Here is a 26318-nt window from a genome sequence, read left to right on the forward strand (position 1 = left end):
GAACACTGGTTCTGAGCATCCCCAGTATAGAGAGGGATAATTTGCTACCCCCAATCTTTTTTCAGTGTGGCTTAGTGGGAACACTGGTTCTGAGCATCCCCAGTATAGAGAGGGATAATTTGCTACCCCCAATCTTTTTTCAATGTAGCTTAGTGGGAACACTGGTTCTGAGCATCCCCAGTATAGACAGGGATAATTTGCTACCCCCAATCTTTTTTCAATGTGGCTTAGTGGGAACACTGGTTCTGAGCATCCCCAGTATAGAGAGGGATAATTTGGTACTCCCAATCTTTTTTCAGTGTGGCTTAGTGGGAACACTGGGAGCATCCCCAGTATAGAGAGGGATAATTTGGCACCCCCAATCTTTTTTTCAATGTTGGTGCCTGGCTTGCAAATACATCTTGGTGCATTGCTAAACTCTCTTACCAAAGAAGCGTCTTTCCGATTCCAACTGAAGGTTAAACCCAAAAATTAGAACACTGTTATTACAATCACGCCTAATCCAGTCCGTCAAGCTCTGAAAGCCTACATGATTCTCTTTTCTCGTTCTTCCGTATGCAAGATCCGTCCACCCTGAGGCCCAAAACGTGTTCCCACTTCCCTCCAAACATTGGGGAGGGGGGGGATTACGTGCATGCAAACATTGCCCCAGGCTCCAGGAAGAGGACCACAAACTCCACTGAGAACTTTAGCAAGCCGTGAACCTACTTTCGGACCCTGCATTAATTACGATTAATTATTAGGTTGGGCCACGCCAGCGACTAGGTGTCATTTGTTCGGAAGAGCCAAAAAGCCCGAGCGGATGGAGCCGATCTCGCGCGCGCTCGTCGCTTTTCGCTCCCTGCCGGGTCTGTGACACACAAAACCCACAGCCTGAGCGCTGCAAAGGCGGAGCCTCCAGCCCCAGGAAGTTGTTTGCAGAGTCCGCGGAGAATCCCAGAAGGGCTGAAGGTAACAGGGAAGAGGCTTTTTAGGGTCTCAAAGTCCTTCCTTCCAGGGCCGCAATCCAGTCGGGTTTTCAGGATTTCCCCCCAATGAATATGCATGAGATCTATGTGCATGAGGAAATCCTGAAAACCCGACTGGATTGCGGCCCGTAGCCGGGGGAGAAGGGCAGGGCACTGAGTGACACCCCCCCCCCCCCCCAGCACGCTTGATCCGAGGAGACGGACGGGTGCCAGCTAGACAGGAGGAAGCAGGGACTGGTCAAGTGCGTTTGGGTCAATTAGGCGGCTAAAGTGTTGTGCAGTGAAGTTTCTGAAATCTGAGCCCATAAAGTTGCGTTTTTCGTGTCCCCTGATCAAGACGTGCACTATCTGTTCCACAGGTGTCGAAGTCGGTCCTCGAGGGCCGCAATCCAGTCGGGTTTTCAGAATTTCCCCAATGAATATGCATTGAAAGCAGTGCATGCACATAGATCTCATGCATATTCATTGGGGAAATCTTGAAAACCCGACTGGATTGCGGCCCTCGAGGATCGACTTTGACACCCCTGTGTTAAACCCTCCTTTTTAGAGGACACCCCCCAGGTTAGGCCATTCTGTGATAAAAGCTTCTCATGAAGGATCCGTCGATCAGAACAGTTTCTGCCTAACACCTGATCACGGATCAACTCCCTAAGTATTCCCAAATCAGGACAAGACATAACTAACACCCGGGCACTGATGACAGGCCTCCTTTTAATCCTACAAAGGCTTTCTGTTTTAATGAGATGGCAGGCAGGGAAGGTGTGGGAAAATCCAGTGTTGGGGTTTCTCCACCCTTCTCTGAGCAGATGCCTCATGGTATTTGCTGCTGTGTACAGTAAAATCCACCAGAGAAGGGAAAGGACTGATGGATGGGGCCCAGTGCTACACCCTGGAACAACCTTACCCAAAACAATAAGCACCACTTGCACAGTGGTGTTGCAGGCCAGCTTGATTTGTTTGGATCCCTGGTTTCTGCTGAGGGATGTGAACTAGTTGCGATTCTGAACCTCTTATTGTCTTGGCGATCCATAATTATGGCTGCATGAGACAAATGAGGAACAAACAAAATCAAACTGCAGATGTGTACAAGATGCAGGCAAAGTTTATTGTGACAAATATAAATATATAAAAACCTTTTTACCAAACAAGGGACCCGACACGGTCCGTGTTTCGGACAAACCTTCGTCGGGGGTCCTATTGAGTAAGTTTGTCCGAAACACGGACCGTGTCGGGTCCCTTGTTTGGTAAAAAGGTTTTTATATATTTATATTTGTCACAATAAATTTTGCCTGCATCTTGTACACATCTGCAGTTTGTTTTTGTTTGTTCCTGGTTGGTTTGTTCTGAAGTCAAGGTTGGACCCCTCCTTTTTTTTTTGTTGCTCTGTGCATGAGACAAATGTACATACATTGAACTGAAAACATAGAAATCTTTTATAGTTTATCCAGTCTGCCCATCCATATTAATAAACTACACTTCTCCCTCCGTATTCGCGGTTTCGATTATTCACGGTTTTTAGCTTGCTTGCTCCTCCCCCCCAAATTACATCAGCTTACATGGAGAAATCGCTGATTCCCAGCACTTTGTTCACCGTGTTTTGCCTCTCCTTCAGAAACAGGCCAGATCTCCCACCATGTTATTCGCGGTTTCACCATATTCACAATGGTTTTTAATAGAAAATAGCAAATAACATATAAAAAAGTTATTAACGGTTTTTCAGTATTTGCGGTTCTGTTAATCCCCCTGTCACAGCGAATACGGAGGGAGAAGTGTACAGTCCTTTCCTGTGGCTTCCTGTATCACATAGGATTACGTACAAGATAGCTGTACTAACCTTCAAAATATGATTCTCTAAAGCACCTATATTTTTAGATAGATTTCTCATCCCCTACGCCCCTTCACGAATGCTAAGATCGACCAAGCAACACCTATTGTCTGTCCCTTCGTTGAGAGTTATTAGCACACAGCGCTCTAATATCTTATCCGTCACAGCCCCACAAATCTGGAACTCCCTACCAGCTTATCCGAGAGAGGAGACATCCTTAGATAGATTTAAAGGAAGCCTAAAAAGTTTCTGATATAAAGATGCTTTTGAAGAATAAGGCCCCCCTTATAAGATCTCTTTGCATCTTATCTTTTCCCAATCTCTCGCCCTATCTTAAGATTCTTTTCTTGCCCCCTATAAGGACATCCTCCCTAGTGTTGTCACCTTCCATGTTCTCCTGTCATGTAACTATTGTTGGTCTTTCCCCTCCTTATCTTGATCTGTGTGTTTGTCCACGTTGTGTTCAAATCTGCTGTATGTATTATCCCCAGTTTTAAGGCATTGTACATCACTTAGAAATCCTATAAGCTTGTGTGCTTTACAATCCTTTCCTGTGGGGGGCAGTGTCTCCAAATGAAAGGGAATTTGTATACTGCTTTTTTCATTGGTTTTGGCATTCAAAGCTGTGGGCCTGGAGGATTACGTGACTTGCCCAGGGTTACAAGTAGATGCACTGGGATGTGATCTCACAACCTCTACCAGTTGAGCCACAGACCTTCCTGTGTATTGTGATAGTAATGAACCTCACTCCTAAGCCAGGGTACCCTAGAGATCTTCTGCGCTTGCACCATGTCTCTACCACCACCACGGGAAGGACATTCTACGCTCCCACTACTCATTCTGTAAAGAAATATTTCTTTCCATTACTTTTGAGTCTGTCCCCTTTCACCTTCATTTCTCAATGTCAGACTTGTATCCATGCTATTCTTAGTATCAGTCCCTGCCCTCCACTTTAAAATTATTTGCAGAGTTACAAGAGTGTCTCTGCTGTCTCCGCCACCGTCGCTCTACCTATCTTCGATCAGGTCTGGCTGCTGGCACTGCATGCTCCTCCAAATCAAGACTAACTACTGGTTTTGTGAAAGTGGAACTTGGAGGCTTGCAGGGCTGGTGCAGACAGCAAAAATGAATCACTGCCACCAGGGATGCCTCTAAGGTACACTGGAGGGAAGGGAGGCTACTGGTCCACAAACAGAGGATTAAGGAGAGAGGGAGAGAAGTTGGATGTGCAGAGGGGCGCTAAGGGGAAGGTTAAAAGCTTGTATTTTATATAGCTATGAGGGGCGTCCGATAATTTATCTACCTCGGTAGGAACGAAAAGAGTTTTCAAATTTTGTTTTATTTTTCAATATAAAGCCCCCCCCCTCCACATTCCATAGGGCACATGAGCAAGGCAAAGAGGAGGATGGAAGGAGAGGAATAGGAATACGGTTGGAGCGATTATGCATTTGGGGAAGCAGATGACGTGGAGGTTTAGGTTTGGGATTAATATCCCTTGCGGTGAGCAGAAGGAGTAGGAGAGTGCATGGAAGCAAAGTGGAGATGATGAAGACAGAAAAAAAGAGATGGATGAATGGAAGGGAGAAAATGTTTGAGCTTGAGAGCGGAGAATAAGGTAGATGAGAAGATGGCTGGAGAGTGGAGAGGAATAGTGAGGGCTTGTGGAGTAAAGTAGAAGGGATGGAAGTAAGATTGGAAAGAGTGAGTATGAGAAGCAAAAAGTGAATTGGAGCCAAAGGGAGAGGAATAGAGAAAGGAAACAAAAGTACAAGGAAAGTGTGGTAACAAGAATGGGGAGGCACACGGAGTGCACTAAGGAGCATGTGCAGGCCAGCAGTAGGCACCAGACCTGCCCAGTTAAATTCTGCTGAGCGGCCCGAAAGCAGATTTCTAAAAATACTAGGGGGTACACTATTAAGTAGTGCATTTAAAACAAATTGGAGAAAATATTTCTTCATTCAATGTGTAATTAAACTCTAGGATTCATTGCCAGAGAATGTGGGTTTAAAAAAAGTTTTAGATAATTTCCTAAAAGAAAAATCCATAAGCCAATTATTAAGGTGGACTGCTGATTTCTGGGATAAGCAGCCTAACATCTGTTTTACTCACGTAGGGCTCCTTTTACAAAGGTGCGTTAGGGCCTTAACGCGCGGAATAGCGCGCGCCTCTTGAGCAGGCGGTAGTTTTTCGGGTAGTGAGCGCTAATCCGGTGGGTGCGCTAAAAACGCTAAGCGCACCTTTGTAAAAGGAGCCCTTAGTATATTGCCAGGTATTTGTGACCTGAATTGGCCACGGTTGGGAACGGGATACTGGGTTTGATGGATTTTTGGCCTGTCCCAGTATGCGCTTATGTTCTTATCTAAAGGCAGTTAATATTTGCTCTGACTGCTGTGGCACTCTCTGGTTAGTCCGGGCAGATGGGGACGTTATCTGGTACTACCAATATTCAGTGGCTAATATCCAGGCAAGCAGGAGTGCAGGAAAAGCCGTCCTGTGTTCCCAGATAAGTTATCTGGGTACCTGCATTGACTATTGGCCAGCAGCTACTCATAGATAACTTCCAGCAGCCAGTCAAAACCCAGATATTCAGTGTTGTGCCCAGATTAGACCAACACTAAGGGCCCCTTTTACAAAGCCACAGTAGCGATTCCTGACGTAACAAATGCGACCAAGCCCCTAGGAATTGAATGGGTTTTTGTTACCTTTGTCATGCGGGAATCACTCCCGCGACTTTGTAAAAGGAACCCTAAATATCAGAGATCAAATCGGCTTGTGTCAGTGCCTTAAAAATTGCTGTCTGCCACTTGATGAATATTGGGTCGATAAGGTGTTCGTTTGTGCCTCTCTGAGGTAACTTCTGAACAGATAGTTCTGGGTCTCTGACCCATGATGTCGGTGAAAGCTTTTCACTGCAGATAGATCATTACTCTAAAGGTTTGTCAGTGCTACGTACTCTGCCAAGTCCTGAGTGCTCATTACTCCCTGGCTCAGACGTGGGGGTTGTTGCAGTTGCTAACAGGCCTTTCCTCTTTTCTTTCTTGGTGGAAGACGACTCCTGGGGATGCAGTGCTGCAGATGTCTTCCCCAGCCTGGGACCAGCTGGAGGAAGTTCAATGTGCTGCGGGCCGTGGCTCCCTCAGGCTTATATATATCCTCACAATATGCTCCCGTTCTGGGTGAGTACATCATGAAGGTACTGTAGTTTAAAAAATGATAGGAATTCTGGGGCAGGAGTGGGGGGGGGGTACACAGTGGGTGGGTGGGAATTAATAGCATTGTGACATAAACCAGGGTGAGTAGTTTGGTGTCAGGTCAAAAGCGCGCCGGGACAAAGGCGCGCCCAGACAATTGAGCGCAGCACGGAGACGCGCGCCGCTCTAAATTACTGTTTTTATGGCTCTGTCGGGGGTGTGTGTGGGGGAACCCCCCCACTTAACTTAATAGACATCGCGCCGCGTTGTGGGGGCGTTGTGGGGGGTGTGGGGGGTTGTAACCCCCCACATTTTACTGAAAACTTAACTTTTTCCCTGTTTTTAGGTAAAAAGTTCAGTTTACAGTCAAATGTGGAGGGTTACAACCCCCCAAACCCCTCATAACGCCGGCGCGATGTCTATTAAGTAAACTGGGGGGGGTTCCCCAACAAAACCCCCCGTCGGAGCCCCTAAAAACTGTAATTTTGTGCGGCGCGCATCTCCGCGCTGTGCTTAATTGTTGGCGCGCGCTTTTGTCTTTCGTGCCGATGTATATGAACCGAGTAGTTTAATAGGGCTGTCATATTCCCACTGTATTATCAGGGCGGTGCTAGGGGTAGGCAAACAGGGCAATTGCCCTAGGCCTCAAGCCTGCCTCAAGCTGAAGGAAGAATAGCCTATAGACAAGCTTTGGGGTCTCCTCATTGGCTTTGCCCCAGGCCCCTGCATGTTTAACATCGGGTTATTGTATTTTCCTCCATTTTTTCCTTTTATAATTTCTCTAGCATAGGTAGTCATGACTTCCCGCACTATTAGGTCAAGAACTACAGATACCATTCATACCCCTCTCCCGCCTTCTACAGTCAAAGTAAAATTGAATAATAATAAATTTTAACTGACCTAAAGGAGTAAAAGAAAAAATATATATATATTAACGTAAGGACAGTAACAATGTGACATAAATTGAGAAAAATGAAAGAAAAGCTAAGTAGGAGCAATAATACCCCTTCCCCCCCTTTACAAAGCCGTGATAGTGGCTGCCGCTGTGGTAACTGCCCTGAAGCCCATTGAGATTTAAAGGGTTTATGGGGCTTTTGTCGCACAGATTTGTAAAAAGGGGGCAAAGAAAATTACAAGAAGAAATGTATTAATTAGGAATTATAGCTCATTCTCCTCATAATTTTAATGGAATATACCCCCCTATGAGCATCGGAGCTGTTGCCGCCTTGGCCGGCACTAAAAATCACACTACGGTTTTGTAAAAGGGGGGGGTGGTGGGGGGGGAGGAGAGTCAGTTGAATTTTACAAATAGCCTCTCATATTTTGCGCTTTGCTAGCTTTGGTTGCTTTTCTCAACCGTGTTCTTCTTTGAAAGAGCATTTGCAACTAATGTGTATAAAAAATAGTACTTTATTTATTTTTATTGATTTTGAAAAACATACATACAGAAAGTGCAATCAAATACAATAAACTAATCTCATAGAAGCACTTATATATAACAAATATTGAATAGTTCATACTTTAAAATTACCTTTAACATGCACAGGAAAGGGGTGTCTTCTAAGTCAGTGTTTTTCAACCTTTTTACACCTATGGACCGGCAGAAATAAACAGAATTATTCTGTAGACCGGCATCAGTCCGTGGACCGGCGGTTGAAGAACACTGGGCTAAGTCATGGGCCAGATCCCGCCCATCTCTGCCCAATCTCCACCCCAGACCCTGCCCCCCATAATAGTACTAATTGTAACACTATTTTTTCCATTCATTTTTCACAGATGCACAATATAATCTTATTAATAACACACAATGGTTAACCATAAAATTAAACTACAGAAAGCACACTGACAGCAGATGTAAATTCTCAAACTTGACATAATTCAATCACTAAATTCAAAAATAAAATCATTCCCCCCCTTACCTTTGTTGTCCCCTCCCTCCATGCTATGCCTTACCTTCTGGCCTGCTCCCGCCTGGCCATTTTATGCTGCCCCCGGTGTTATCTTCAGGCTGGCTCCCTCTTCCTCACTGATGAAGTGCACAAAGCCACGGGCTGCGGCTCCTTTCGCGTCCCGCGCCTCATCTGGAAGCCTTCCCTCTGATGTTGCGACGTCAGAGAGAAGGCTTCCGGTTCAGGCACAGAACACGCGTAGGAGCCACTGCCCGTGGCTTTCTGCACTGAATCAGTGAGGAAGAGGGAGCTGGTTCGAAGATAATGTTGCATCGATCGCACCATGGACCGGCGGTTGAAGAGCACTGTTTTGGGCAGGATGCACGTGCTGGCCCTGTGGTCCGTCAGGAAATTTCTGTGGACTGGCACAGGTCCACGGACCGGTGGTTGAAGAACACTGTTCTAAGTAACCTGGACTGGTTCTGTTGGAGACAGGATGCTGGGCTTTTGAGCCTGCATGAAATAGGATGATTTTCAAACACATGGTAGCACATACAATGTGCTTGAATATTGGGGTGTTTGTGTGCCATTGTGGTACCCTCACATTTCAAAATAATGGAGCAGTAGATGTATAAGAGACATGCATGCTACTTGCTTACTTTTTTTTCCCCATGTACAGAGCTCTGGACTAGTTTGTGCAAGGGATTAGAATAGTGGGGTCATGGTATATTAGGGCTGAGTGCTGATGTGGTAGGTTAGACTACCTTTAGCTGCACACGTTTTATTTGTGTTTCAGGAGTGGACAAATATTACTTTCTGCGGAGAAGCCTGTACAGTCCTTCCACTGTCACGCACAGGTGAGATGAGAGAACCCCTCTCCTATGATGTAGTGGAGGGCAGATGTGTTATACTGGCTGTCTCGTATCCGCCTGCTTCATCTGTCCCTGAAACCTTTTCGGTCCTGAACGAGGCGCAGAGGAAGGGGACGGTGAGGCTGGAGGGGAGCAAAGAGTCTTAAGATGTGAGAAGTAAGTAGGGGAGGCTGGAAGAGGAAGGTGAAGCGAGGAGGGAGGGAAAGGTAAATGAGATCGAGAGGGAGCTGGAACAATGTTAGGAAGGGAGATGTAAGAGATGAGACAGAGAGGGGATTAATGGTTATGTAGTGAGTTAGAGATACCATAAGTTTATAGAGTTGTGATGGAGAGAAGACTGAGCTTCCCTCCTGCTCCAACTTCTCTAAAAAGGCAAGGGGGGGAGCAGAGGGTAGGGGATGTTTGGGGGAGGGCGCCTGGTGCAGAGTGGGCCTTCAGTGGCAGGAAGGAATGGGCATCCCTCCTGCTTTTTTTTTTTTTGGGGGGGAAGGGAGGATGTTTGGGGGAGGCATCTGGCACGGGGGCCTTTGGTGGCAGGAGGGAGTGGGATAGCATCCCTCCTGCCGTTTTGCTGCTGCAGGGTGGAGGTCAGCATGGCAGAAGGGAGTGGGCATCCTTCCTGCCATTTTTGTCTAGCGTGAGGGGGGGGGGGGGCGCGAATGGCAGGAGGAAATGGCCATCCCTCCACCCCACTTCTGTGTTCTTTCTCCCTTTTTGCACCCCACTGCCTTGTGTGCTTTTTCTTTCTATCTGTGGCATTATTTTTTGAGTCTTGCAATTTCCTCTTGATCCTTTGATCTTCCAACTCATCCAGAGCAGCACCATGAGCACCAGTACCTGGGGTTTTACTTCAGACTTTAACCCTCCCACCCCACCCCACAAGCAGCAACATTCTCTGTCCAGAGGCCACAAACCACTGAATCCTGCTACATCAGTGTCTCTAAAACTTTTTAACTTCGGCACACTAAATGGAGCAAAAGTTTTTCACTGCACATTATAATTGAAATGATAACATTACAAAACCAACAAAAAATTAAATTTGAGAGTTATTTATTTAAAGTTCATTAACCTTTTCCTATCGTGGGTCCCGGATGACGGGACATTCCAAAAATGACATTGACAGTGGGATAAACAGTCTGTATGGACTAATAAAGAGCCAGGAACACAAAATATTTGAATTTACAGACTTATGACTTATTTACATTATGTTTACAATATCCGTAAATGATAATGGTGAAAATACAAAATTTTGCTAAAATAATTACGATTGGAACCAGCGTAACGTAAAATTTATTACGATAGGAAAAGGTTAAGCTATGTATGGGTAATTGTAACAACTTTGAAACTAAAGTAAATAGAATTGCTAATCAATGCGATCAATGTGCTTGTTTTTTGGAGTGCAAATTAACTCAAAATGTGACTTGATAGTCAACAAGAAAATACACATTTCATCAGCAGTCGTTCTCTTTTTTTTATTTAATTTCTGTCAGAGCTGAACATCCAAGTTCACAAAGATAAGAAGATCCAAACAGTAACAAAGCCATTGGGGGCCATTGATAACTTATTGTAATGAGTAGACACCTTTTTACACTGAAAGCATAATTATAATTATGGGAAGGGGTGGTGGTATATAGTTATATCAAAGGTTTTATCAATATTTATGAATATAACACATGAATGATTTTTTTTGATTACAATATTTGTGAGAAGGGTGGGTGGGGGAGGGAGATAATTTATGTATTTAAAATGATAATAGAAAGAATTTCAAGTGATGTGTATGATTCAATTGATGTAATATTGTGTACTTGATGTAAGATGAAAAAATGAATAAAGAATTGGAAAAAAAAAAAAACAAAGCCTTTATTGCTCAAGTTAGCATAACTACTGCATAAAAAATAAAACTAAAATTACTTGCCATTAGTTTTCAAGGACCAATCACGTCAAACAATGATGCTTGTCCGGGCGGTTGTATCCTTACGCACCCAGACGCTCATAACATTGACAGACTCTTGTGTACGTGATGCACATGTTATCTATTCTAGTGTATAAAGGGAATTTTTTAACACAAAGTAAAATTCTGGAATCTCTCATGGCACACCCTGAATTTCTTTGGGACCGTGGCACACAGTTTGAGAGACACTGCACATATATCCTAGTATGGATATTTGGTGGTACAGTTGAGCAATAAAAGGATTCTTTCCTGCCCAGAGGTTGTGGGTGCTGCATCTGTAACTTCCTTAGATCTGACTGACCCAAGGAGTGGAGGTCAAAGCTCTGGAACTGAGTCCAGGTGTCCTGCATGGCAGTACTAGGCCATCTTTCTCTTCCTTCACTCTTTCACTGTGGCCTTTTTCACCATTTGATTCTTTAATTAGCTATGAGCATCTCCTTTTTGCCTCTCCAAGTTTCTTGCCCACTGACCTCTTGACCTCTTTTTAGTCTGTTTCATCAATGTCACCAAGAGAAGCAGAAGGGCTTCTTGCTTCCAAGATCCAGCTGGGGTGGACAGATGTTAATGAGTCAGACATCTGGAGGTGAGAAGGGGAAGCTGTATAGAGCTGGGCTGTGTATGCTTGGTAGGCATGTCAGTTTTATACAAAATCATCTTCATGTCTGTTAAGGTGACAGAATTAATTTCTTCTGTTCTCCCTCACGCATGAGGTCTTTCTGCTTTTCCATGATCCCGATGGAAATGGGTGATGTCTCTCTATCATGGGTGAGGTAGAGGGTACTCTGACATTAGATTCTTTGTTTCTGGTTCCGAATAGACAGCCTCCCCCCCCACCCCCCGGCTTACATGTATGTGTATTGAACTCTCACATTTTGGGGTATAGGGTTCTCTCTCTTTCTTGGTACTATAAAGTTCTCATTTTTCTTTGGGTGGGATCTGAGGATCTTGCTCTTATATGGGTGGAATATTGGCAGGGCCGTACCAAGGGATGTATAACCACGGCCACACAGGGTACAAGGGAGTTGAGAGCACCAAAATTGCTTCCCATCCATTGTCTCTTCTGCTTAGCTGCAGTGCAGTGGGTAGAGCAAAGTCATATTACACAGTGAGATTCTAGCTTGGTACGATCCTGGATATTAAGTCTGTTATTTGCAATCTGAGCATCCCCCTTTGTCTCACCAACAGATGCTATTCAGCAACACAAGAAGCGCCTGGCCGAGTGGTTCAGCCACCTGCCCAATGAGGAGAAGCAGTTTGGGCCCTCTTTCACACTAGACGACAGCCACGTAGACCCTGTTATTATGGAGAGCTCCTTGGAGGAGAATTTGAAGCCCCTGTCAGAGCTGAGCCTGCAGAATCAGCTCCAAACTTCGGGCTGTTCACGGACCATTGCCATTCAGGATGTGTTCAATGCTGATGCCAATGGGCGGGTAGTGAAGAACGTAGTACTCTATGGCACCATTGGCACAGGCAAGAGCACCTTGGTGAAGAAGCTGGTGCTGGACTGGTGCCATGAGATGCTGCCACAGTATGATCTAGTGATTCCCTTCTCCTGCGAGGACCTGTCCCAGAGCAGAACCCCCATATCCCTCAAGCGCCTAATCACCAAGAAGTATCCACACCTGCGGGAAGTTTTACCCCGCCTGGGCTCTTCCCAGCTGCACACTCTCTTTGTGCTCAATAGCCTGGAGTGGCTTAAACTTGATTTCCGCCTGGCTGAGACTGAACTGTGCAGCGACTCTGAAGAGTCAGTCCCCCCTGCAGCCATCATCGTCAACCTAATGAGGAAATACCTTCTGCCTGAGGTCAGCACTAGCATTCTGGCTTGGGGGGGCATGTGTGTGTCTTGTGTATGCCCATATGTCTCTTTTACTGCATATGTGCACACGTGTGTATATGTATGAACTTTATGTATATGTAGTTGTGTGCAAATGTCTCCATATGTGTAATACATGTTAGCTGCTGTCCGAATTTCAGATCAGTTATAGTACCAAAAATAGCCCAAAATTGGTATTTGGTGATGTTTTGGATTTGGCCAAAAATGCCAATACATTTTCATCTGAAACTGAATTTAGTGCAGTGTCTCCAAAGCACTCTACCCGCTTCCTCCTACCCACTGAACATGACCGGCACAACTTCCTCCCTCCCCTCCATCTCCCTGAATGGGAGCGGGCTCCATCCACTCCTTTCCTACCTTTCAACCGCCCACCAAACAGGATCAGCTCAATGCCCTTTCTCTCCTCCCCCACCCTAGGCCTACCTTAGAGTGCCTGATGGTCTAGTGATGTAGTTGGGACAGGAGAGATCTTCAATTGCTCCTGCCTATGCTATTTTCACCAACAAAATGGCTGCCGTGACCTCACAAGACTGCCACTTGAGGTTGTGGCGGCTGTTTTGAGACTGGAGTTGATATGGGCAAGAGCAATCCCCAGTCACTCTTGTCCATGTCGGCTCCAATCTCAAAATGGAGGTCACAGAAGCCATTTTGATAGGTTCAGCCGAAACCTATCAGTGATTTTCAGCTGCAGATTTGGTTTCAGTCACCCTCTAATATATGTATAAGAAAATAAGACATGCCTTACTGGGTCAGATCAAAGGTCCATCTAGCCCAGTATCTTGCTTCTAACAGTAACCAATTCAGGTCACAAGTACCTGGCAGAAACCTAAAATGTATCAAGATTCCAAGCTACTGACCCTGAGAGATAAGCGGTGACTTTTCCCAGGTCTGCCTTAATTACCATTTATGGATTTTAACTCCCGAAACATCTGAACCTTTTTAAAAACCACTTGCTTTTACCAATTGCTTTGGTAACGGCTCATAGACAAAACCACGCACAAACAATCACGCGCAGGATGTTAGTGCATTGGATTTCAACAGTATTTTAAAGCGAGGGTGGGAGGTGCCCCTCTCCTGCCCTCCCACCCACCCCATCCGCTCCTTCCCCGCCCCCTCCTTCTACGCACGCGTGCCTCTTCCCTTTACCTCTGTAACGTTCGCGGCACGAGCAGCAACCCAAACCTGCTGCTCGCACTAGCATCAGCTCTTCCTCTGACTTCACTTCCTAAGCACAGATCCAGGAAGTGATGTCAAAGGAAGAGCCGACGCTGGTGTGAGCAGCAGGTTGGGGTTGCTGCTCGCACAGCGAACGTTAAAGACGTATGAGGGAAGGAGTGAATGCATACGGTAGTGGGGGGGGGAGCAAGGAAGGAGCAGGGGGGAGCAGAGATGAGGACAGGTGCCAGCAAGATGGCCCCTCCTTACTACACTACTGGCGTCCTTTAGTAAACAATTGATTCACATTTACCAATTCCACTCCACTCCAGATCTGGTAGTCCTTTAGCCTATCTCCTCCTACCCCCCCCCCCCCCACATACACACAATTTGTGTATGTGCATATAGCATGTATACACGAATGAGTTAGTACATCTGCTTATGTGTATGGACATTTCTCAACGGCTAAAAAAGAGAAAAATACAAACTGAAGTTAAGGGAAAAGAAGTACCTCATGAACGACTCCTGGGGAAATTAGAAAGTCATGGGATAGGAGATAATGTCATAATGTGGATTCAGAACTGGTTAAAAGATAGAAAACGGAGAGTAGGGTTTAAAGCAGGGGTGGGCATCTCCAGTTCTCGAGGGCCGGAAACCAGTTGGGTTTTCAGGATGTCCCCAATGAATATGCATGAGATCTATTTGCATGCACTGCTTTCAATGCATATTCATTGGGGACATCCTGAAAACCCAACTGGATTCCGGCCCTTGAGGACCGGAGTTGTCCACCCCTGGTTTAAATGGTCAGTATTCTCAGTGGAGAAGAGTACATAGTGGGGTTCCCCAAGGGTGTGGGACTACTGCCTTTTAACATATTTTTTTAACAATCTAGAAATGGGAATAAATGAGGTAATTAAATGTTGCTGATGACACCAACTGATTCAAAATTGTTAAGTCACAAGAGGATTGTAAAAAATGGCAAGATGACCTCGCAAGACTGGGTATCAAAATAGTAGATGACATTTAATGTGAGTCAGTGCAAAGTGATGCATGTGGGAAAGAGGAACCCAAACTATAGCTACATGATGCACAGTTCCACTAAGAGGCACCGCCCACGAAAAGGATCGTTGAAACCCTCTGCTCAGTGTGCAGTGGAGGCTAAGAAAGCAAATAGAATGTTAGGAGGGGTTGATGTGATGAGGTCTGTAAATTACTGAGTGGAGTGGAATGGGTAAACGTGAATTGCTTGTTTACTCTTTCCAAAAGTACTAGGACTAGAGGGCATGCAGTCAAGCTATTAAGTACCATAGTCAACTGATATTAAACCGTAGAAAATATTTCTTCACTCGCAGAGTAGTTAAACTCTGGAATTCGTTCTCAGAGAATGTGGTGAAAGCAGTTAGCATAGCAGGATTTAAGAAAGGTTTGGATAATTTTCTAAAAAAAAAAATAAAAAAGTAGGTAAGCCAGTATTATGATGGACTTGGGGAAAATCCACTGCTTGCTGCTAGGATAAGCAGCATAAAATCTGCTTTACTTTTTTTGCGATCTTGTCAGGTACTTGTGACTTGGATTGTACACTGTTGGAACTAGGATACTAGGGTTGATGGACCTTTGCTCTCTCCCAGTATGGCAACTCATATATGTTCTAAACTATGCAGGTTTTGAACACTGTGAAATCTTAATTTGATGACAATGAAAGAAGTGGAATGATGTCCACTGACCTTTCCTGTGTTCTCTTGGGACTTAGGCTAGCGTGATTGTGACCACTAGACCCTCTGCCCTTGGACGAATTCCAAGCAAATACGTGGATCGCTATGTGAAGATCTGTGGCTTCTTGGACATGGACCTGCAGAAGCTGTATTTTCAGATCCGCCTGTCTCGTCAGGACGGGGATGCCAGCGAGACTGCAAACCTGATGGAGATGCTGTCTCGCAACCTGGAACACCACCAACAGCTGGCAGCTGCCTGTTTTCTGCCCTCTTATTGTTGGCTGACCTGTGCCACCTTGCACTTCCTCTACTTCACCAAAGCAACCACGCCCAACCAGACCCTAACTGGTATCTACACCAGCTTCCTGCGACTTAATTTCAGTGGTGAGATCCTGGACAACCATGAAAATTCACAAGTCTCCATGATGCGATATGTGGCCAAGCTTCTGGGCAAGTTAGCATATGAAGGCTTCAAGTCCCGCCAGACTCACTTCACAGAGGAGGATCTACATAGGTTCTTTGAGGTGGAAATGAAGACTGAGGAAGAGCTGAACCTACTGACGGTCTTCCGCAGTGATGTCCTGAACTTCTTTCTCACGCCCTGTCTGCAGCCAGGGAAGGAGCAAATGTTTGTCTTCACTATTCCTGCCATGCAGGAGTACCTGGCTGCACTCTATGTTGTATTGGGTGAGAATCGCACAGTTCTGCAGCGCATTGGCAGTGAAGTGTCTGAGGCCATTGGCAAGGCTGGTGAGGACATCACAGCTGTCTTGAATATCTTGGCCAAGTTCTTGCCGTTGCGCATCTTTGCACTGTTCAATCTGCTGAAGATGTTCCCACGTTTATATGGAAAAATCAGTGGCAAGAACCGAGACAATATTGCCCAGATCTTGGCAGTGGAAATGTTCCGAGAGGAAGATGCTTTCAATGATGATGTCTTGGATCAAATTAATTCCAGCATCTTGGGGGTGGAGGGTCCTCTGCTCCCCTCTGACCAGAAAGCGCAAGAGGAGGCCTTTGAGCTCTTTCCTATCTTTATGGGTGGGCTATTATCAAGGCGTAACCGGACCACTCTCGATCAGCTAGGCTGTTCCATTAAGAACTTTGCTGCCTTCGAGATCACAAAAGCATTGAAGAAGCACTTGCTGAAGAGTAGTCTGAAGAAACAGCCACCCTCGGAGCTCATGGACTTCCTCTTCTTCCTCTACGAGTTTCAAAATGAACGCTTCACTGCAGAGGTGGTGAGCTCCTTGAAGGTGATCGACCTTTCATCAGTTAGGATGACCCCTTTGAAGTGCTACGTCCTGGCCACAGTGTTGGGCACCAGTGGGCATCAGGTGATGGAGCTGGACCTCACGTCCTGCCACATGGATCCCCATGACCTAAGGACCCTCAGTTCACTCTTCTGGAGGTGTAAGACCCTTGAGTGAGTCTTAATTCTTCTCTTATAGTAATCTAGCATGATTCTTGAGGTATTCTCTGAGTTTTGAGTGATGGTAGTGGGAGGAAGGAGGAGGAATATGGAAAGGTTGTCTCAAATGCTAAAAGAAGAAATGTAAAAGTAGGAACTGCAGGAGTCTCTGCAGGAACTCTGCCCAGCTTCTTTTGAAAAGTGAGGCTATAGTCCTGTTATGCGATAGCAAGCATTAACCTGAGCCCCAAGAGAGGAGGCCCCAGGTATGACAAATCAGCAGATGTGAAGGCCAATTCTGTAACTGGGTGCGTGCAGTTATCCATGTCTTGTGCACATTGGTACTTATGTGTGGAAGCGCACGAAGCACTATTCTATAAAGGAATGTGCAAGTGCTATAGTGTGTCTCAAGTGACAAAGATATAGTGAACAATCAATAATAATATATTATAACTCTTTCACATAAGTGATGCAAGGTGTCAAAGTGTCAAATAAAAGAACACAAGCTCCACAACAGATTAAACAGAAGGAAAAGCCTTAGAACAGGGCCCTCCCACCTCCACAATGGTGGCTATTAAAGGTGGTTGAGCAGTCACCTCATCGGCATAAAAACCTTCCTTTTAGTTGAAAAAGCTCTGTGCTGTACTGTGAAAACTCGAAAAGATAGATGAACGTAAATTTACTTATCTTCAGCTGATCGGTACACCGATGGTGGCCAGCGTTTCACAAATCTGCTGCCTCAGGGTGTAACGCGACCGATCAGACTGGAATATAGACAAAAATGGTAAAATAGTGTGAGAAAACTTCTTATACTCCAGTCACTGTTTTCAAAAGCTATAGCAAAGCTCAGACATAGCATTAGAGTGGGAACAACGAGGGTTGCAACAATAAGATGGGGAAAAACAAGCGCTGCAAATCATATTTGGAATAGGTAAGAATGCATGAGGGGCAAAATAAACGTTATCAGGACCCTGGCTCCAGGTTTAGTTTTCAAATGCACCCCTATATAAAAAGGAACTTTTGAATCTATCTAAAACGGCTGGAGTTACCATCTAAGCACCACTCAACACATCAACCACATAGGCAACCAATTAAGTTTTGTGGGGTTTTTTTTTTAATACCATTCATTTTTTAATAGGAGATCTCCTTTTTTGAATTCCGTCACCATTTTCCATTTTCATCTCCACCACCTCCTTCAGGAGCAGGGTTACTATATGGCTGCAAAAAAAAAAGAGGACGGATTGAGACGTCCGGGTTTTACTTCCATTGCTTTCAATGGAAGTAAAACCTAAGACAGGGGTGTCAAAGTCCCTCCTCGAGGGCCGGAATCCAGTCGGGTTTTCTGGATTTCCCCAATGAATATGCATGCATGCATGCAAACAGATCTCATGCAGATTCATTGGGGAAATCCTGAAAACCCGACTGGATTCCGGCCCTCGAGGACCGACTTTGACACCTGTGACCTAAGAGGTTCCTAATCGAAACAGAACTGCATCTAGAAACCTACCTAAATCGGCACTTGGATGACCTAAAAGACAGGTGCCGATAATCGAAACGGGTTTTTAGATGTATCTAGAGGCATTTTAGGCTTCTGGCTGCCGCTGTGCGTCCAGAGTGAAAAGGGGCGTTTTTTGAAGAGTGGTTAGGGCAGGATGTGGGCCGACCTAAACTTAGTCGTCCTGCAGGGATAATTGAAAGTCAAACGAGACTGCCTAGATCAGTGGTCTCCAACTCAAACCCTTTGCAGGGCCACATTTTGGATTTGTAGGTACTTGGAGGGCCTCAGAAAAAAAGAGTTCATGTCTTATTAAAGAAATGACAATTTTGCATGAGGTAAATCTCTTTATAGTTTATAAATCTTTCCTTTTGGCTAAGTCTTAATAATAATATTGTCATTTATAGCTAGAGAGACATTTGATCAAGAAACTGTTTTATTTTACTTTTGTGATTATGATAAACTTACTGAGGGCCTCAAAATAGTACCTGGCGGGCTGCATGTGTCCCCAGGGCCGCGTGTTTGAGACCACTGGCCTAGATGGAACTTATACGTTGTGACTTAGTGATCTAAAATCATGTCTAAGTGTCCAAAAGGTATCCAAAGTGACCAGATAACCACTGCAGGGACAAAGTACAGACCCCCGCACACTCCCCCAGTGATCACTGACCCCCTCACACCGCCATAAAAATCGGAATAAAAATGTACATACCTGCCTCCAGAACATCAGCACCTGGCATAGGAAAGCCTAGTAGAGCTGCACAAAGGTGGCTTAAGTAGTCTGGGGTGTGGGCTTGTGAACCATAAGCCACTCTAACTACTGCATTCATGGTGGAAAATATAAGCCCCCCAACCCCCCCCAACCTTACTGTACTGCCATATAGGTGCCACCTGCAACCATAAGGGCTATTGGGGTTGTAGACAGGTGGGTATAGTGGGTTTTAGGGGCTCACCATGACCTGTAAGAGAGTTGTGAGATGTTTATGTGGCACCCTTTTTGTGAAGTTCACAGCAGTGCCCTGTAAGGTGCCCCACTACTCTGTTGCCATATCTGGGTGTCCATTCCATCACTTTGCTGGCCTCTCCCAGGTCTTGTTCTGGGCTTTTGGGACTTGGACAAAGTTTTGGTTGAGAATGTGATATAAACATAGACGACTTGGCGGCAAATGGCTGGACGTAAAAGCAGATGATTCTCGGAAAAAAAAAAAAAAGATGTATTTTTCGAGAATAGAGTTTAGACGCTGCTGGCTTTGGGTGACTAGCGCCCAAGGCCCAAAATGGACTTAGACGTGTTTTGTTTTGGTTTTTTTAAAATTATGCTCTGTATGTCTCAATTAGTCCTATTTACTTAACATAGTAACATAGTAGGTGACGGCAGATAAAGACCCGAATGGTCCATCCAGTCTGCCCAACCTGATTCAATTTAAATTTTTTTAAATTTTTTCTTCTTAGCTATTTCTGGGCAAGAATCCAAAGCTTTACCCTGTACTGTGCTTGGGTTCCAACTGCCGAAATCTCTGTTAAGACTTACTCCAGCCCATCTATACCCTCCCAGCCATTGAAGCCCTCCCCAGCCCATCCTCCACCAAACGGCCATATACAGACATTGCTTTCAATGGAAGTAAAACCTGGATGTCTCTATCTGTCCTCTTTTTTTCTGGAGCCATATGGTAACCCTAATCTGGAGGGCATACCAGACATCAACCACCCTCTCCGTGGAATAGCAACAGTTTCTGTACTTGTACGCACATTTGGTGTAGTCCTGTTCTAGGGCAGAGAGTGGGCAGACGCATGATTTTAAGCACATGTTTTGCAAAATGCATGTGATCACATGTTTTGCACATGTATACACTTGCACCCAAGCAGATGGAGATGTGCTTGGGTGCGTTTTGCCCACAGTTTCTGCAGGATTTGTGCTAGGCACCTACCGGTATGTGTCTTAATAAAACAGGCTGCAAACAAGTGATTTTTTTGTTCTCTCAGTCTAGACAAGTTAGATTACCTTCTGAATGTCACCATTCTATAAATAACTACATAAAATGTTGTGAGTTCTTTCTTTTCACTCTGTTTTAGTTTGCAGTTGAACAGTCTGGGCCCTGAGGCTTGTGAAGATATCCGGAACTTTCTTCTGCATGAGAAATGTGAGGTGGACACCCTGCGGTGAGTGAGGGGCATTTGTCTCTTTCTCTTGCTTTTCCTTCTAATTTATCTCCATCAGATGTGCTGTTTCTCGTTTTTTTTCTCTCTCTCTCTGGCCTGTGATCTGTTTTAGGACTTTCTGCCTCAGGTGTGCTCTCTCTTGATCATATATGCACCAGCTCTGCTTGAGCGTTTTCAGTATTGTCTGTCTTCTACATCATTTTTGAATCGCACAGATCCTCGGGGGGCCCATTTTCAAAGCACTTAGACTTACAAAGTTCCATAGTCTAAATCAGGGGTGTCAAAGTCCCTCTTCAAGGGCCGCAATCCAGTCGGGTTTTTAGGATTTCCCCAATGAATATACACGAGATCTATTTGCCTGCACTGCTTTCATTGTATGCTAATAGATCTTATGCATATTCATTGGGGAAATCCTGAAAACCCGACTGGATTGTGGCCCTCGAGGAGGGTCTTTGATACTCCTGGTCTAAATGCTTTGAAAATATCCCTCCGAGTGCCTGAGTAGAGAGACTGAAGAGGTACTGTGCAAGGAAGAGCTGATAATGGAGGTGCCCATGGAGCAGTGCCAGCACTTGTAACCTGTCTCTGTCCCTTTCTCTCTTACAGGCTTGGCAATAACCCCATTACAGAGCAGGGGGCAGTGATCCTGGGGGAGGCCATTGCAGGGAACAAATCCTTAACCCACCTGTCTCTCCTGCACACTTCTCTGGGGAATGAAGGTGTGGAGGTGATTGCTACATACTTGGAAAAGAACCGCCATCTACGTGAGCTGAACCTGGCCTACAATTCTGTGACTGACCAGACGGCACTGGCCCTTGTGGAGGTGGCAAAGAGGCACCCAACGTTGGAGAAAGTGCAGTGAGCATTTCCCTAATTCTCTTACACAGTCTCGCATGCATATAATGTGTCTGCGCTATCATATACAGCCCACACCCCTGAATGATCACATCCAGTCGCATGCACCCAAGACCAAGCCTCACCTACACCAGCCATTCCCAATCCAGTCCTCAGGGCCTAGTTCCATTGGGTTTTCAGGATATCCACAATGGCTATGCATGAGGCAGTGCATTTAAATCTCTCTCATGCATATTCATTCTGGATATCCTGAATACCCAATGGGACTAGGTGTGCCCTGAGGACTGAGTGACTGACCTACACAATCACAAGCCACCAGTAAAAGTGCATATGCGTACCTGGTTCACCAGTATACATACACACCTGCAGTCATACTCATACAATCAGGGCCTTTGTAAGGGGCAAGCAAAATAGGCCCCTGCCTAGGATGGCCACTGAGGGGGAGGATGGAGGTGGCGCCATACTACCTCTCCGTGCCAGACCAGCATTGCAGTTATGTTCCAAACTCATCAGAAGAATCCTGCATATGGCAGCACAGTCGCAAATCCCTATTTTATTTATAATATTTGATATACAGGGAGTCCCTAAGTTACAGACACCCGACTCGTACTTAAGAACACGGTTGCAGCTTCATTTGATTTCACCAAGCAGTGTTTCCAGAGGTATAGACTCCTACACTTCTTCTGTAGCATATTCAGGAATGATAAGAACATAAGAATAGCCTTACTGGGTCAGACCAATGGTCCATCAAGCCCAGTAGCCCGGGTGTCAGGTCAAAACCGCGGAAGACAAAGGCGCACGCCGACAACTGAGCGCAGCGCGGAGGCGCGCGCCGAAGAAAATAACTGTTTTTAGGGGCTCCAACGGGGGTGTGTGGGGGGAAACCCCCCCACTTTATACAGATCGCGCCGTGTTGTGGGGGCGTTGTGGGGGGTTGGGGGGGTTGTAACCCCCCACATTTTACTGAAAACTTCACTTTTTCCCTAAAAACAGGGAAAAAGTTAAGTTTACAGTATAATGAGGGGGGTTACAACCCCCCAAACCACCCACAATGCCGCCGCGATCTGTATTAAGCAACAAAACCCCCCGTAGGGAGCCCCTAAAAACTGTCATTTTCTTCGGTGCGCGCCTCCGTCTTGTGCTCAGTTGTCAGCACACGCCTTTGTCTTCCGCGGTTTTGTCTATGAACCAGTAGCCCGTCCTCATGATGGCCAATCCAGGTCACTAGTATCTGGCCAAAACCCAAGGTGTAGCAATATTCCATTCTACCAATACAGGGCAAGCAGTGGCTTCCCCCCATGTCGTTCTCATTAACAGACTATGGACTTTTACTCCATGGCCACATTAAGAATAGTGTGTGGTTGTGCATGCTGTACCTTAGAGGGAACACTAGTAGGGACAGTTGGCCCTTTTGTCAGCTGGGAGCAGAGGTCAGCAGCAAGAATCTTAAAATCTACAAGCTCTGAGTTACTTACAAATCCGACTTAAGAACAGCTTTAAAAACCTAACTCGTTCTTAACCCGGGGACTTCCTGTACTGCCCTTCGGGACAAACTAATCATAATAGTTAACACTCTAGAAGCAGGGCTTCTCAACCCAATCCATGGGACACACCAAGCCAGTCTATTTTTCAGGCTATCCACAATGAATATGCATGAACTAGATTAGCATACAGTGGAGGTAGTGCACAGGGTTGTCAGATTTCCTCTTAAAAAAAAAAAAAAAGAGGACAACTGGTCCCGCCCTGTTCTGCCCCCAGCCCCACCCCAACACAAACCTCGTGTCTCCTTCCCTGAGCTCTGGGCCATTTCTGGAGGGCCTCTGCCTGCAGCTATAGAAACCTATGCCATACTTACCTGACACACCTGAAAATCTGTGTGGCATATTACCACACACACACTAATCCATGACCATATATGTATATCTCACATACAAATTGAAAACGCTTCTCTACCACAGTTATCAAGTATCCCCAGTCAGACCTACAAAGTCACACAAACTGGGGTCATAAGAGAATCAAGATTAAAGGAGATTCCATGGCCTGACTGTACATATTAAAGTAGTAAAAAGAGACATTACAAAGCACAGAAACATAGAAACATGATGGCAGATAAACCAGTCTACCCATCTGCAGCATCCACTATCTTCTCCTCTCCCTATTGGCTAAGGCTGTTAACATTTGCATCCCCTCTTCCTATAGGCTAAGGCTCTTTACATCTGCATTGTGATGTCATAGAACATTATGGTTATAGAAACATTGTAACCTGATGGCAGATGAAGGCCAAATGACCCATCCAGTCTGCCCATCTGCAGCATCCACTATCTCCTCCTTACCCTAGGAGATCCCACATGCCTGTCCCACACTTCCTTGAATTCAGACAGTCTTTTGTCTCCACTACCTCTACCAAGAGACTATTCCACACACCTACCACCCTTTCTGTAAAAAAGTATTTCCTTAATTGCTCTTAAGCCTCTTAACTTCAATTTTCAGCTGCTGCTGATATTGCATTTTTAGCCTGGTCACAAGATATGGCATATCTTGCTACTCACAGGATTATATAACATTTTTCCATGGTTGATCCTTATTTGAATATATGGGAAAAAATGTATTTCTTTTTCTCTTTCTCCAGTGTTGAACTACATGCAGAATCTGGCTTTATGGGGTTTTCACTTCTCTTTTGCCTTGCACATAGTAACATAGTAGATGACGGCAGATAAAGACCCGAATGGTCCATCCAGTCTGCCCAACCTGATTCAATTAAAATTTTTAAAATTTTTTCTTTTTCTATTTCTATTTCTAATTTGTGGTCATAGAGGGGAAGATTCTCAAAACTTATTGTTGCCTTTAATGCGGTTGCTAAACCTGCTCCAGCCGGTTTAGCGTGCATGTATTTTAGCAACGGATTATCAAAACAGCCTGCCACGGTCTTTTCCAAGCTTCCTAGTAGTCTACAATTTTGCCGAGCACTCCGGGCGATTCTTCATTATCGCCGCGTGATTTTTCCAAGCGCGGCGCCAGCTTTTGCGGACCAAAAATCTGTGACTGGTTCAGGGGTGCCGGTACTTTGCCAGCACTATGAAAAGTGCATCTCTGGCTTGTGTTTTGACTGTGGCTCATGAAAAAAAAATTTTAATTACAATATTCACATAAATTATAGTAGTTGGGGGTCTTTTTTGTGAGGGGGAGGGGACAAAATAATAATTCTTGAGCATGTGTATTATAGGCGTGTTTTATGTGCCCACTCCCTCCCGCCACCAAGCAACCCCCCACCCCCCAGCAGCGGGAGGGATGCCCACTCCCTCCCCCTGCCACCGTCAAGCAACCCCCCCCCCCCGGACACACATGTACCCCCTCCCAGCTGCAGGAGAGTAGCCCACTCCCTCCCCCACCACTGTCGTGCTCCTGGCGACCCTCCTCCATTCCCCACCTCCAGCTTATTCGCAAAAGTTAGCCGTAGGGATGCCTATTCCCTCCAGCCAGCAGGCCTGTCTCTTCAAAATGGTGGGCCTCTCCTCCTCGGTGCATCCTGATATGTGCTGGAGAGAGGCCTAAGGCTGTGATTGGCCCAGGTTGGGAGGACTTGCTGTAATGGTATGGAAGGTTTACAGCTGCCAGTCCTGGTTTTTGAAGGGTTTCTTGCTTCAAAGTACCTGGTAGTGGAGGAAGCCTATGTCAATATTGCTGAATGATACCACAGTTTTTGAATATTTTCTCTTGTGTGGTCAATAGAAGAGGGAAATGTTCTAGTTCCACTCTGAACCATAATTAGCACAGCACAGCAGCCATTCATAACCACAACAATGGTCACCCTGTTTCCCTACCTGAAACCTGTGATTCCTCTTATTCTCCTTCCCCTGGATGTCTGTGAACATTTGATCTCCCTCTCTATTTTATTTTGTTTTTTCTCAGCCTGTACTTTAATGAGATCAGCGAAGAAGGCAGGCAAAAGCTACATGGGCTTCGAAAAGAGCAGGATGGGGTAAAGGTCCTGTTATCCCTGGCAGAAGGCAGCGATGTATCGGAGTACTCTTCACTCATCCTAAATGTGGTGACCTCCAATGTGAAGGGATGGGACCGGGAGCGGATCCAGCGACACCTCCAGCTCCTCCTGGATGATCTTCAGTGTGGTCGCCGGCAGACTGTTAACCCCTGGAAAAAAGCCAGATTCCTGCGTGTTGAAAACCAGGTTCAAAAAGTGCTGAGCACAGTCCAGCCAGGGAACTTGTAGGTGATAAAGAAGTTTGAAGTCATAGGTCAAAGGGGAGGGGATCAACGGTCATGGGCCTGTACTGGATACTTATTATGGCATCCTCCAGATTCACTGGTGCTCGCTGGATATGTATGATCAAGGTCGCTGTTTTTATAGAGGTAACAGCATGTGTCAAGCCTCTTGTATTTCTTTGTTTTAAGGCTGTAAGTGGCCTAATCTGTGAATAAATATGCACATTTGCCATTGTTTCCCTAAAGTCTGTGACGTCAGATCTCCCAGGCAGCAGCCCTGCTTCCTTTTTCCCTCACGTCATTCAGGGCTACATTTATGGACAAACTTTACTGCTGTAATAAAACTTTATTGTGAATTTCTCCCTGAGGGAGGGATGGGAGAAAGAACAGGAAGGTTCCAACAGTACATACTTAGGGGAGTGTTTTCCATGTAAATATTTGAATTTAGGATTTTGTGTTTTTATATATACAAATAGAAGTTCTGGGGGCTTCTGCAGCCATCTGAGTTTTTGGGGGCTCCTGTGCATAAACAGATGAGGAAGTTGTTGTGTACCAGTTACCAAACAGTATATAATCAGAGTATGGCCTGAATCTAGAAACAAGGAGTCCAAGGTGATTTGCAGACTGTGCCCAGAAAAGCTGAGCTGCAGCACAACTTTATCTCCACTAGAGGGAGACAGCAACAGCCCCTCCAGAAAGGCCTAGCTAGCATGGGTGACCCTTTCCAGGAATCAAAGCTCCAGGTGGCATAGCCTGAGGGATAGTTAACTGTTTGC

The 26318-nt window shown here is 45.5% G+C and overlaps 1 protein-coding gene across 4 annotated transcripts; it reads left to right on the forward strand.

Moving 5' to 3' along the window:
- Window positions 1-697: 697 nt before the first annotated feature.
- On the forward strand, window positions 698-25787 carry NLRX1 (NLR family member X1). Of its 4 annotated transcripts, none has more exons than XM_033919243.1 (9): window positions 698-951; window positions 5835-5969; window positions 8670-8730; window positions 11185-11279; window positions 11882-12501; window positions 15439-16826; window positions 20380-20466; window positions 21073-21324; window positions 25231-25787. In XM_033919243.1, the coding sequence occupies exons 2-9, from the start codon at window positions 5855-5857 to the stop codon at window positions 25547-25549; spliced, it is 2937 nt and encodes a 978-aa protein (XP_033775134.1). In that variant the 5' UTR covers window positions 698-951; window positions 5835-5854; the 3' UTR covers window positions 25550-25787. The 4 variants fall into 4 exon arrangements, with proteins under 4 accessions (XP_033775134.1, XP_033775133.1, XP_033775136.1 ...); XM_033919242.1 differs by having other exon boundaries at window positions 5842-5969; XM_033919245.1 differs by lacking the exon at window positions 11185-11279 and having other exon boundaries at window positions 699-951.
- The last annotated feature ends 531 nt before the right edge of the window (window positions 25788-26318 follow it).

Source organism: Geotrypetes seraphini, chromosome 13 (assembly GCF_902459505.1).
Source record: "Geotrypetes seraphini chromosome 13, aGeoSer1.1, whole genome shotgun sequence".
In the NCBI taxonomy this organism is placed as follows: domain Eukaryota; kingdom Metazoa; phylum Chordata; class Amphibia; order Gymnophiona; family Dermophiidae; genus Geotrypetes; species Geotrypetes seraphini.

Excerpts from the sequence above, each read along its gene's own strand:
- NLRX1 (XM_033919243.1), top strand. The coding sequence starts at position 5,855 with ATGCAGTGCTGCAGATGTCTTCCCCAGCCTGGGACCAGCTGGAGGAAG. Across the intron at positions 12,502-15,438 it reads GGAAATACCTTCTGCCTGAG|GCTAGCGTGATTGTGACCAC; the intron begins GTCAGCACTAGC and ends CTTGGGACTTAG. Across the intron at positions 16,827-20,379 it reads TGGAGGTGTAAGACCCTTGA|TTTGCAGTTGAACAGTCTGG; the intron begins GTGAGTCTTAAT and ends ACTCTGTTTTAG.